General features: G+C 52.0%; 5 protein-coding genes across 5 annotated transcripts; 4 read left to right on the top strand and 1 right to left on the bottom strand.

The window, feature by feature from the left end:
- Positions 1-632: 632 nt before the first annotated feature.
- Positions 633-1,628, top strand: BBK36DRAFT_67782 (quino protein amine dehydrogenase beta chain-like protein; the record flags this gene model as incomplete). Its single annotated transcript, XM_024898494.1, has 1 exon — positions 633-1,628. The coding sequence occupies one exon, from the start codon at positions 633-635 to the stop codon at positions 1,626-1,628; it is 996 nt and encodes a 331-aa protein (XP_024746675.1).
- Positions 1,629-3,051: 1,423 nt separating this feature from the next.
- On the top strand, positions 3,052-6,131 carry BBK36DRAFT_1126853 (glycoside hydrolase family 2 protein; the record flags this gene model as incomplete). Its single annotated transcript, XM_024891429.1, has 4 exons — positions 3,052-3,257; positions 3,387-3,467; positions 3,524-3,753; positions 3,817-6,131. The coding sequence occupies 4 exons, from the start codon at positions 3,052-3,054 to the stop codon at positions 6,129-6,131; spliced, it is 2,832 nt and encodes a 943-aa protein (XP_024746674.1).
- A 201-nt stretch (positions 6,132-6,332) lies between these two features.
- BBK36DRAFT_145271 (hypothetical protein) lies at positions 6,333-8,403 on the bottom strand (the record flags this gene model as incomplete). The annotated part of the gene is made up of 2 exons (XM_024897523.1): positions 6,333-6,367; positions 6,516-8,403. The coding sequence occupies 2 exons, from the start codon at positions 8,401-8,403 to the stop codon at positions 6,333-6,335; spliced, it is 1,923 nt and encodes a 640-aa protein (XP_024746673.1).
- A 628-nt stretch (positions 8,404-9,031) lies between these two features.
- On the top strand, positions 9,032-9,670 carry BBK36DRAFT_1171594 (hypothetical protein; the record flags this gene model as incomplete). Its single annotated transcript, XM_024895597.1, has 1 exon — positions 9,032-9,670. One exon carries the CDS (start codon positions 9,032-9,034, stop codon positions 9,668-9,670), a length of 639 nt encoding a protein of 212 aa, XP_024746672.1.
- Positions 9,671-11,567: 1,897 nt separating this feature from the next.
- Positions 11,568-12,111, top strand: BBK36DRAFT_1181693 (hypothetical protein; the record flags this gene model as incomplete). The annotated part of the gene is made up of 2 exons (XM_024896258.1): positions 11,568-11,887; positions 11,936-12,111. The coding sequence occupies exons 1-2, from the start codon at positions 11,587-11,589 to the stop codon at positions 12,109-12,111; spliced, it is 477 nt and encodes a 158-aa protein (XP_024746671.1). The 5' UTR covers positions 11,568-11,586.
- Positions 12,112-13,035: the final 924 nt, after the last annotated feature.

The following is a 13,035-nucleotide window of genomic DNA, read 5'->3' as shown; positions in this document are numbered from 1 at the left end:
GACTGACTTGTGGCGATCATGCCAAGCATATGCCGAAGAGGCTGGCAAGGCTGGATCGTAACCACTCTGTGTAACCGCCATCGAAGGCAGCTATAACGGCATCATGCATCATCGGGTCCGACATAGCAAGGCGTAAGTTACAGGAAATAACTACTTTATACGATGCAAATGCGATCTCATCAGACTCGATCACTGAAGCATAACGAACATAACGCGGGAGTATGTGGAGTCAAAGTTATGAACTTCTTGCAGGACACTATCGCAAGAATTACCTAACGCAACAATGCAATCCTTCTGAATTGGAGACCCTCTAATTACAAATTCTTCTTGATTGTCAGCTTGTCAGAAATGTATTATCAAGCTATTCGGTTTAACACCAGGCAATTCAGGAACACGTATGTGTATGTCGTCAACAGAAGGATCAAATGCGCCTTGTTTAGGGGGATTGCGCAGTAAGGGCCTTGAAGGATCTGAAAGGATTTTGCCTCCTTCGGGACGGCATCAGGAAGCTCAGCTCGACTCCTTGGGTCTGTAGATCTTCGTGTATATAACAGTGCGTTGATTGCTTCATTTCTTCAGTTCTCTTACTTCTACAGACAGATCCAGCTAGTGTCTATCATATTAACATCATCATGCATTCCAACATCTTCCTCACATTCACCGCTCTGGTAGCTTCCGCCACCGGCGCCGTTCTCGACACTAGAAACGGATATCCCCAGCCGTCTCAAGAAGATCCTCGCCTCGTCTACCAGTTCGCCAACGGAACTACAATTGAAAACGTTGCTGTCCGGTCCAATGGCAACCTCCTCCTCACCCTGACCGACAGGCCAGAGCTCTACGAAGTCAACCCCTTCATCCCCAAGAGCGCAAAGCTCATCCACCACTTCCCGGACTATCTTGGCCTCCTGGGCATCACAGAAGTCTCCCCCGACGTCTTCACCCTCAACGCCGGCAACTTCTCTGTCACAGAGGGCCCAACCAAAGGATCATTCGCAGTGTGGCAGGTTGCCTTCCACAAGGACCAGCCAAATGTGTCAAAGGTCGCTGATATCCCTGAGGCCTTGTCCCTCAACGGCATGACCACTCTCCCGTCTTCTCCCAACACTATCCTCACTGCCGACTCAACTGCAGGCTTGGTCTACAGCGTGAACACGCGCACCGGAAGCTACAAGGTGGTTCTGGACGACGAAACGTTCAAGCCCGCGGCTGACGCTGAGCTGCCCATTGGCATCAACGGCATCCGCTTTCTCGACCACTACGTTTACTACACGAACAGCTTCAAGGCTCTCTTCGGCCGTGTCCGCGTCAACAAGTCAGGTTTCGCCACCGGAAGCTACGAGACAATCGCGACGGGCATCCTTGGCGACGATTTCGCATTGACGCCAGAGGCAGCTTATATCGCAGGAAACCCGACCAATACGGTCACCGAGGTGGACTTGTCAACTGGAGAAAATGAGGTGATTGCTGGAAACCTCAATTCCAGCCTTGTCGCGGGCGATACTTCGGTGGCTTTTGGACGAACGAAGAAGGATAAGCATGTTCTCTATGTTGTTACTACCGGTGGATCGCTGAGCCCTGTCAATGGCACCTTTAGTGAGGGCGGGAAGATTGTGGCTTTGGACATTTGATCTGAGGCGGACGATTCACGGGGGCCACCATGTGTAGGCTGATCGACTCTGATATCTGGTACGATTTGAGAGCCAGTTGGCTAGCACGTAAAGCTGAAGGCAGGATACAGTCCCGGCTTGGTCATCAGGAAACACTACTTAATATGGCTATATGTATGGCCCTGGATAGAGTATAATAGAATACTCTCTTCGCTCCATTTGACCTAGCAATGAGATTGTACCTTTCACAAGAGAGCTGCTGTAGCCGTCACAGTAGCCCATGTTTCAAACGTAGTTGTCTGTCACGGGAGGTGGCCATGTCTTCTTCAAAGGGATCACGAGTGATATTCGTAGTAGCTGTCATCAAGCATGCCACCATGCAAATGGAGTGCTCGTCTGCTTACAATACTGCTCACTCCGTCCATTTAAGCTTACAGACGAGCTTGATCTTGCTCCCGTACCTGCATCTCTGCGTACAGTAAACAGAACAGATGCAACACACTCAAACATCTCCCCGCTGATCTTCACATCCATCATAAGTTGGAATACGGTATCATTCTTTGTGCGCGTAACAGCAGCCGATGCAATGTTCCATCCAGTCTGTTGCACTTTCGGATTATTAAACGACAGGGTAGGTGACCCCTCTCTCGAGTTGCAGATCTGCCTTGCTTTCTTTGGCATCTTTTTCTTCATTCAGTGCCGTCCGATTAGAAATTGGAATTCACTTGCAAGGCACTCATATGTAGACACCGACAAATCAACGACAACCACATTCCCGGCATCATCTCCTGTTCGAGCGCTTCGCTTTCCAGTCTAGCTCAACAAAGAAAGTGTTCCCCTTCCGCGTAGGGCCTCATGCACAACCTCCCACAATCCTTCACCCAGATACAATCGCGATTGGTGACACGACGAAATCGTGGGGAACCGACATCTGCCGGAAACCACGTACCGGCTGAATCGGCACTGCCCGCAGAATCCGGGGTTAATGCCATGGTTTCCCGTGCTGATGAAGTCATTCCCATCTTCTTACAGTAAAGGGCAAGTTACATGGCCTGTTTGCCTACGATGAACCATTGCATATCACTGCATGACCGTTGGGTGATCGGCGTGAGGATGACTCCATTCGATGCCGTACAGAAAGCGAACTGGTGCAACAATGGCCGAGCTTTATTCCGGACCCCTCATTGAATTGAATGTCTTACGAAGCGTTGCAGTCATGGGTGAGGATATCGGATCAGGTATAAAAGCTGCAAGGGACGCAATGGGAAGGGATGACTGTGAGACGGCGCCTATCGAGCATCGTCCGTGGCCTCAAGGCAACAACGCAGTAACACCAGTTGTACCATGATTATGAACCTCTAACCGCATCCTCTTCGTCCAAGTCACGACCTAAAGTCAAGTATAGATAACCATCGCCGAGGAGAGGAGCCACCGGACCTCAGCCATGGGCCTCATCGGGCCTTTGCTTGCCGCGCTCGGCATCTGTGCGAGCGTCGCGGTAGCAACCACCGAAACCATTGGCAAAGCATCCATTCACGATCTCGGTCTGCAGAAATGGACCGTGACAAACGAATACGGCAACATTACCGTGCCGGGCAAGTTTCCGTCGCAGGCACATCTCGATCTTCACGCGGCTGGTGTGATTAGTGAGTCAATGGAGCACCTCTAGAGTAATTTGAGAGTCTGCTAACCAGCAATTCGCAGATGATCCGTAAGATGGCCTTTGCTCTCATTTGACGTGAACCAAGGTTCTGAAAAGAGAGCTGACACGATGGACAGATACCATGGCCTAAATGACTTTGATCTGCGATGGATCGCGGCGCAGAATTGGACATATACCAGCAAGCCTATCGGCGGACTGTAAGCGTGCGCATCGGGGTGCTCAGATGGCATCGGTCATGCTAACAGAAGATCAGCAACAAACACGCAGACACATCTACTTGGTTGGTTTTCGACGGCTTGGACACATATGCGACCATCAAGTTCTGTGACCACATTGTTGGAACGCCAGACAACCAGTTCCGCCAATGGTTCTACGACGTCTCTTCCCTCCTCGCGAGCTGTAAGAGCGATCCCGTCCTCAGCATCAACTTTGGAAGCGTGCCTCGAATCATCAACGCCATCAATGCAAGTGATGAAGTCCAGCGTAAGTATTTCAGTACCCTAAGTGACCCATGAGGATTTCTTGACTAACCTCTCGGCCGTCCAGACTGGCCTGCCTCGGTTGTCTATCCCTTTGAGTATCCAAACCGCCAATGGGTTCGCAAGGAACAAAACGACTTCGGCTGGGACTGGGGCCCGGCCTTCTCCCCCGTAGGGCCCTGGCAACCCGGACGCATCGTCCAGCTCAGCAAAGGAGGCCAATTGTACTCTCTCAACACCGCCATCGACATCTTCCGAAAAGGCCAGTTCAACAACTTTGCGCCTGATCAGACTGCTCCCTGGGTTGTCAATGCGAGTCTTGATTTCGTGGGAACGCTGCCCAAGCACGCTTCCATGTCGGTCGTCATTACCGATGCCAAGGACAGCCGCTCAGTGCTGTATTCTGGCAAACTGGAGAATGTCACGCAGTCTGACATGACCGTCACTGGATCCGTGACTATCGCTGCTGATAAGCCCAAGTTGTGGTGGCCTCGAGACATGGGCGACCAGCAGCTGTATAACATCACAGTGTCTGTCAGCAGCCCAGGGTCTAAGACGCCTCTTCTCGTCTCCTCGCGCCGCGTTGGTTTCCGTACCATTTTGTTCAGCTCGGGAAACATCACGGATGCGCAAATCGCCAGCGGTATCACTCCAGGGAACAACTGGCACTTTGAGATCAACGGTCATGAATTCTACGCCAAGGGGGCCAATCTCATTCCCCCAGATGCCTTCTGGCCACGAGTCACGTCCGACAGGATGAACCGACTTTTCGACTCTGTTGAAGCGCAAAACTTCAACATGCTTCGAGTCTGGTCGTCGGGCACGTATCTACCAGACTGGATCTACGATATTGCTGATGAACGCGGCGTGTTGCTCTGGAGCGAGTTCCAGTTCAGTGATACTTTATATCCAGACAGTCCCGACTTCAAAGAGAACGTCGCTGGAGAGATCACCTACAATGTCCGTCGCCTGAATCACCATGCTTCTTTGGCATGCTGGATGGGCGGCAATGAGTTTGAGAACTTGATGCTACCGATTGCTCAAGGCGCTGACCCAGAAACGTACCCCTACGTCCTGGGCCAATACGAGGATCTCTTCATCAAGACCATGTTCAACATTATTGCCGCCAACAGCCATTCCATCTCGTACAGCCCCTGCAGTGCAAACAACGGCTGGATGGAGATTGATCTCGATCTCCCCGTGCCTATTGTCGAGCGGTACTACAACACCACCAGCGGGCACATCTACGGCGACACCGACTTTTACAACTACGATACCTCAGTGTCCTTTGATACTTCTGTGTATCCCGTTGGTCGCTTCGCCAACGAGTTTGGGTTCATCAGCATGCCCAGCATCCAGACATGGCAGCAGGCCGTCGACCCCGAAGATCTGTCCTTCAACTCGACGACCGTGATTCTACGAAACCATCATTATCCCGCCGGTGGCCTGACGAGAAACATTCGAAACAGCACACTGGGACAAGTCGAAATGACGCTCGCCGTAGAACGATACTACCCAACCCCCGACAAGACCGATCCCGTGGCCAACTTTTCCTCCTGGTGTCACGCTACGCAGCTGTTCCAAGCAGACATGTACAAATCCGAGATTCAGTTCTACAGACGGGGCAGCGGACTGCCAGAGAGACAACTTGGCTCCCTGTACTGGCAGCTCAACGACATCTGGCAGGCTCCCACATGGGCTGGTCTAGAGTATGACGGACGCTGGAAAGTCTTGCCGTATGTTTCTCGCAGGACATATGAGCACGTTATTGCATCTGCCTTCTGGAATTATACTGCTAATGATTTGGAGATTTGGGTCACTTCTGATCTCTGGGAGTCTGTATCTGGTCAAGTGTCTCTTACCTGGGTCGATCTCAAGGGCAAGCCCATCGAGAACAACGCGGGCATGCCAAAGTCTGTCGACTTCCACGTAGGCGCCATCAACACCACCCAAATCCTCTCCACCAACATATCCTCCGACCTCAAGATCCCAGACCCCGCAGACGCCGTCCTCATCATCCAGCTCACCGCCAAAGGCAAGCTCCCCAACGCATCCGCCACCAACAAGCAGCTCACGACGTTTACGCACTACAACCACTTCCTCCCCGTCTGGCCCAACCAAGCCAAAGTCACAGACCCCAAGCTGAAGCTTTCCTACAACAAGTCGACGAGGAAGTTTACGGTGGAGGCTACGGCGGGTGTCGCGCTGTACACGTGGCTGACGCATTCGGCGGGCGTTTTGGGCTTCTTTGATGACAATGCGTTTGTTTTGGCGCCGGGGGAGAAGAAGGAGGTTGGTTTCACTTTGCAGGAGGATACGACGGGGGGGAAGTGGGTTGAGGGGGTGACGGTGGAGAGCTTGTGGGATTTGACGACGCCGTGATGGATGGACTTGATTTGTACGGTTGCAGTAACAGTAAGGAGACGCATTGACTGAATGAAAATCGATCATGAACATGAACCTGGATAGAAAGCAACGAGATGTGATGATCAATGATTATTCCATTGCAACGATGTGTTATGTTTCTAGACATTCACAGCTGCAAGGTAGCATCACGACTAATGAAAAGAAAACAAGATGTATTCAAGGACAAGCATTGCAATCGTATATCAAAGTCACTAATACAATTCATCACTCAAAAGCCACTATGCAAAAGTCACCACAATCCATCTATCCTGATCGTGTACCGGTACCTCATCGTCAAATCATCCCCCTATCACTCGTCCAACGAGACCACCCTGGCCCTCTTGTCCCCTCGCAACTCACTCTGACTGTCCTGCCGAGTAAGGCCGCCTCGCTTCCTCTTCTTGTCCTCTTCATTTTCCATCCTCTTCATGATGACCTGCCAGGCAGGATGCTGAAGAGTATCAGCTGCGCTTGGCCGGGCCCACGGATCCCAACAAAGCATGTCGCGGATAATCAGCGCCATGATCTTTTCATTCGTAGAGGAGCTGCTGTTGGTCTTTGCGTCCAGGTCGTCGAGGAGCTGACTGTGGATGTCCCTTGTGATTGTGGTCTCAGCTGGAATGGCGATCAGGGTGGAAAGCCACGACATCGCGAGAGCCCAGACGTCAGCTTCTGTCCCGTTCGTGCCTGCAATGCCATCAATTGGCTGCCATCCGTCGCCATCAGACACGTCGCCATCAGACACGTCGCCGAGCGTTACCTCAGTGTCGTTGGGGCCCCACTGAACGAGCTCGCCTTCGTCGTTGCTGAGGACTTCTGGGACCGAGGCGGTCGCGTCGTTGAGAGTTGCACACGATGATTCGAGCGTCTGGCCGCAGGACTCTCCAACTGGTACGCTTGCATCATCACGGTAAGACGCAACATCAACAGGCTCGTCCCCACCGGTGCCCTGTGCTCCAGATTCCAAGGGGAGCCCATCGAAGTATTGCTGCAGAAAGCCAGTCGAAAGCTCGGGCGCAATGTACAGGCTTTGCTTCCGCGCCTTGGTTGGCCGCATGCATACAGACAGGACGGCCTTCAAGCATTTGAGCAGATACTCGTCCGAAGCTGGTGCCTCACGCCCTTCCTCGGTGAGTATCAGCAACGACTTGTGCGAGATATTACCGTGGAGGATGCCCATTCCATGCAACTTGGTAAGCCCGATCAGCGTCTGCCAGAAGTAACGAATGCGGTCGTCGGCCGTCACCTCGTTCCAGGGCATGTCGTCGAAGCTGTGTTCAGCGATAGGCATCGAATATTCGATGTAATCACAGTGACATGGACCACCTTGCTCGTGGTGAAGGTTGTGGGACAGCCGTCCAAACTTGCACCAGACGTCGAGGGCTTTCAAGATGCCCTCTTGAGGTCCCTTATCCTGCCTGTACATGGCTTGAAGCCGAGCGATGATCTGGTGTCGTGCCATGGGGTCTGTTTTCGACACCCTCTTGACGACGAGTGGCTGTCCAGTGCGAACATCAATGCCGGCAGACAGTCGTCCGCCGGGAAACAGCCGATGCGTTGCTATGTACCAGTCGAGCTTGGCAGCAGGCGTTCGGGCGAAGTTGAAGAGAACGGACGGACAAAGAGAACCATAGACGCAGCCGATGACCTCGTCGAATTGGCGGCCGATATAAACCTGGTCGCGGCTGTCGGCGGCGAATGAAATGAGAAAACGATGTTCCCCGAATTGAAGATAGTTCTTCTGCTTCCAAAGGAGAGTCTGCATAGTAGTGTGTTTCGTAAGCGTCAAGTCCTGCCCGTCCTTGTCACCCTCCTCGTAGACAATGAGGTTTCCGGATCGGTTTTCGAAGACCAGCCCGCCCGAACGAGGATGGTAGTACAGAGCAGCATGTAGAGCTTGAATGTCCTGGCGAGCGGACGAGGCGCTAGGTGATGCCCCGGGCGGACAGAGGAGAATATCTGGCTTGAGGGCAGACAGATCATCCTCCGCGGGCTCATTAGAAGGCGCTCCGCTGCCGATCATCCATTTGGTGATACTGCTGCCTTTGTCCATAGACCAGACGGGCAATGGTACGGCATAGCAGGCTTGTTCACCAGAGGTTTGGAGGGCCGGAGATGAGGTTGTCACCCGGACGAGTTCCAGCAGGTGGTTCGCAGCGGCATTTGCACCAGTGAAGATGACAAAGGGCATCGGGCTTTCCGCGAGAATCATGTCCGAAGGGGCATCGCAAGTGTTGGTGTCTGTCATTGTTGACATTCTTGGTCTTCTGATCGCTGTCTTTTTTCACAAAGAAGATGTTGATGGTGTTAATGTTGCAGAGTAGGGAGAAACATTGAAGAATTCATCGAGACGGCCAGAGACTTATGTAGACGAATGCCCGACTGGTTTTCCAATTTGCCTCGATGAAGTCAACTGAGATGTGAAGTGCTGAGAGGACATCTTGTAAGTGCTATATTGAGATTCGAAGTGTTACAAACGCAAACACTGCTAGGCAGAGAGATGTGAGGTGATACGAGTCACGCCCAATGCCTCTATTCCCAGTACTTAGGGGCCAAGACACAGCCCCCGAGATGTTGTTTGCGAGTCGTACAAGTTGCGAAGACTGAGCTTGTTGGTCAAGTCGTTGGCTCTCATTATCTGTTGTTGGTTGAGCATTGGGTAAGTGTGGTCGCAAGCATCACGTGGTGGTTCTTTGTGCGACGACCGACGATGGCGAGCCTCTGAGCAAAGAAAAAGGGAGCCGAACCTCCTCCTTTGCTACTCCCCCAACTCTTTCTCGTCAGTGATTCTCTTTTCAAGCCAAATCTACCTCAAACCCAAGCGACCGAGAGAGTCCAAGATCTTTGCAAACCATCTCCCTGAAACCTCCATCATCATGAACAAGAGAAAGTCTGGTGCTGATGACGAGCAAGCTCAGCTTTGCAAGAAGCTCAAGCTGAAGCCGCTCGACGGCGCGGCCGATGCTGATACGCTTGACGCCGGCACCGCATCTTCAACTGCATCATCCTCGGCAGCTCCAAAAGCCTCTTCTTCTGTCTCTGCCTTTGTCAAGACTGAAGTTTCCGAAGCTCATGAAGCTTCCAATGCCCATGGCACTCGAGGCGTCCCGGCTTCCGAGCGCCCCAACAAGCGTAAGGCAGTGGACGATGCCGAGTCGAGCCGGCCTGCTGAGCCAAAGAAAAAACGAGTCGAGATAGACTGGGAAAACTTCGACTTGGAAAAGTTCGAAGCCCGCGGCCGTGGAAAGAGTCCGCCCAAGTACAACTTCCAGTGGAAAGAGCACGTCTACAAACCGCGGCCGCCCTTGACTCCGTTTCAAAGGGCGTTCCGCAATGCTCCCAGAGAGGTTCATCAGATCTTTGCTGCATGGCCAGACACAGATTCGGAAGACGAGCGGAAAAGAAACGGCATGCTGAGCCCGAGCTCTTCCGTTAATGGGGACGCTGTCCAACAGCCCGTCGCTGTGCCAGGAGCACACGATCTCATCTCCACTCCTCGACCTACAGCTCAATAAGTGGAAGCTGCGGACCGCAACGTATTGAACAGTCGCGAGACTTTTGGCGGACATGCAAGCGGGAGCGGCAGCACACAGAGATTCAACCCTGTTTCGCCAGGGGAGCCCTCTGCCTCGAGGGCATCCTCAGCTTCGCCGCCTCCCAGGTGGATGGATGCATCTTCATCCCGCCATCGACTGAACAAGGGGAAAGCTCCAGCGACCCGCTCTGGTATTGAGAAGAGCGGCGCATCACATCGCCATGAGAAAAGAGTGCCGAGCCTCGAGAAGAGAAAGAAGAAGAATGGCCATGGCCAACAACACCCCACAGGTCAAGAGTCCAACCCTGATGCCAAACACTTGGATGGTTTCCTACGCTCTACACGGTCTTCCAGACGAGGCGGCAAGTGTGAACTGTGGTGCCTCGGCGATAATGGCGTTGCAACGCGCACTGTCAACAAGAAGTAAGCTACTGATGAGGATCTAGGTTCTGAGTCTCAGTTGACTCGAAGACATATCCGTTAACCTGGCAGGGCCGGGGGCAGCGGACAGTCTTTGAGTATTACCAACTGGTAGCCATCCGTGCTGCATCTACATTGTCTCTGGCATGGTCGTTAATCTGACAGGGTCGGAGGCAGCGGCGAAGTCAGACAATGCAGCTGTTCACGGCATGGCTGGATCCTTTGACATGGTCGTTATCCTGGCAGGGCTGGGTGCAGCGGCGTAGTCTCTGGGTAGCTCGTGAAGCTGGATTCTCGATGAACATGGAGGGGAGCATCTTGTGTTTACTTTGGGATGAGTTTGTTCACGGCCTGCCTACGTTTTGCTTGTTTTTGTCATGCTTTTTGCCTGTTCGTTATCTGTATTTACTCTTTGATCCTAATGTCATCTTGCTATTTGTTCGCACATTTGGCGTTTCAGCGTGAATCGGTAATACTTCTTACTACACTTGTCTCCTCTACCATGAGTTCCGCGGAAGCCATGGTGCTGCTGAGAGCCTTGCCATCATGCTTCGATCGCCAAGTGACGCAAGAGAGGCCTCACGGGGTTACACAAATGGCGCGAATACAAAGGAGCCATGAAAAGGCATTCGCCATGATGAGTATATGAACAAATGTTTGTATACCTGAAGCCAACAAGACGGCTACATACATGCATACAGTTCACTCGGCGCCTAACAGGCAGCATATCGAACACGTAGTTGAACTGCGCTATAACTGCTCATTTAAACAAAGGCAGACAAGGCAGAAAAGGCAAAAGGAAGCAGCTATCCGTGTCCATTTCGAGTGTATTGGACGAGGAAGCTTCTCTAATCGAGGCTTAGAGTCGTTCAATATATGTACGGGAAGTGGCAGGATCATGCGCCGCTGGTGCTTTTGAGCCTGTTTCTATGAACCAACATCGAAATAGACTTTGTGTACGAAGCACTTCGTATGACCAATAGGATTGGTCAGTGTGTGGCCAGCCAAGCGCCAAAGTCCTTGCAGGTCGTTTTGAACAAAGAAAGCGTACATGTGAATGCATTGTGTTGCACACCTTTCGTGTTCGCTGTCCAGGCTCTTGAACCAAAGCCTTAGGCATAGCCCTTCTTTTGTTTCTCTTAGACTTTTTTGAACTACACATCGTGAGTTCAATATGAATGTCGGCAGACTACCTACCTTCCTCCGTTGAACGCAACAGAGATTCAGACTCAACCGTAGAATGGCTCCGTAGAAATGACAAAGGTGAACATGATACTCCATGCTAAGCACGTTCAACACCATCACAATGAACATCATCACCTTTGACCAGCTTCATGTCATCCCATGAAGATAAAATCGGACCATGGCCGCCGTAAGAAACCATCAATCCACCACCAAATCATCACCACAACATCAACACACTATCACACTACTTCCCATCAAGTCACGATCAACCCCCAAATCCCATCCTCCAAAATGACCAAATCCAACCGCCTCCCCAAGCAGAACCACCACCGCTCCCGAGCCCAGCGCCGAGACGACAACAACTACATCAACTCGCGCCACTTCATCCAAACCTCCAAGCAAGAACCCGCGTCCGACTCCCATGACTCTTCCGAATACGACACCTGCTCTGGCTACGAGAGTGCTCCTGGCTACGACAGCTCGCTTGAGAACTCGTCCGAATACGACCCCTTTTATGGATGCGGTTCATCTTCTGGCGTTCCCAGCTCTTTTGGCTCTCGCGCTGCTTCTCCCGACTCCGAGTCCTCTCAAGGTAGCAAGGGTCCTAGTGCTAACTCTAACAGTCCTCATCCTGTTGTAGTTCAAAAGGAGCGACTTGCCCAGAACACCAAGTCGAAGGCAGCTGCCGATTCGAAGGAGCCCAAGTCCAACGCCTCGGCTGGTGCGGCCTCTTCCACCACTTCCAAGCCCTCGACGACCTCCTTTGCGCCTGTCGGAGCGAGCGCCTTCTCCAGCTCCGGCCTTTCGAAGAAGTAGTGGCATCTCCAGGTACAAGGCTGAGTATATACCTACTGTAGCGTCCCGGGTTCAGATGAACAATAACGAGTCTAGATGTGCTCGACGGACTGGAATCGAAGAAGATCTGCAGACGCTGAGAGAAAGTCTTCTCATCTGGAGTGCGGCAGGCTGTGGTGGATTCTTTGTTGCTGCTTGTTTTCTGAGCGGTTGGGTACGTTTCGTTGGAGGTTTGGAGGTTGGCAGGAGTCAATAGATAGAGCGGAAGTTTTGGTATCCTTCAACATAGTCGTTATTTCCAGTCTTCTTCGTGATGTGATATCCCTGTGAGCAATGAGACAATATCCCTAACCTTGTCCAAGGATATCGACGAGCCAACACTTGCAGTTCAGGGACGACTTTTCCAGACCCTTCTCGACTCAACCGAGAGACGCCCATTCCCACTTTTGCCCGCTGTCACGCTCCCCAAACTTGCCTAAAGGAGCAACTTTGTACGCCACAGCCTTTTACGTTCCACCGCCGCGGTTCAATGGCAGAGCTAAACGATTTAGCAGCATGGCTAATCTATCACCTTATACGAGGCATGAACCAGCTTTGTAGATGAAACCCCCGGATTGCGGTCTCCTCGGATTCCCGAAGTTCTGCATCCGCTGCCTAACTCTTCGATCTTGTGATTGAACGTGAGATGGACATTGAGACGACGGGTTGGTGGTTCAACACTTCGCGAGATAAACCTGTAAAAGTCTGTTACGATAGAATGGGACTCTGAATTGTAAGATCGTTGCGTTGCAGCCCAAACTGGACCCTTCACGGCATAGAAAAGTCGTTCAATCAACCGTTATAGGTCAACTCCAGCCACAATTACTATTGTCCCTTCGAAAGAAGTTCAACTCCGCAAGCAGCTACATAGAGCATCACTTATACCGCACGCTGGTATCTCTTCCT

The sequence above is a fragment of the Trichoderma citrinoviride genome (genome assembly GCF_003025115.1).
Source record: "Trichoderma citrinoviride strain TUCIM 6016 unplaced genomic scaffold BBK36scaffold_13, whole genome shotgun sequence".
NCBI classification, from domain to species: Eukaryota; Fungi; Ascomycota; class Sordariomycetes; order Hypocreales; family Hypocreaceae; genus Trichoderma; species Trichoderma citrinoviride.
The sequence above is the reverse complement of the archived record's forward strand: the minus strand, read 5'-3'. Positions and strand labels throughout refer to the sequence as shown.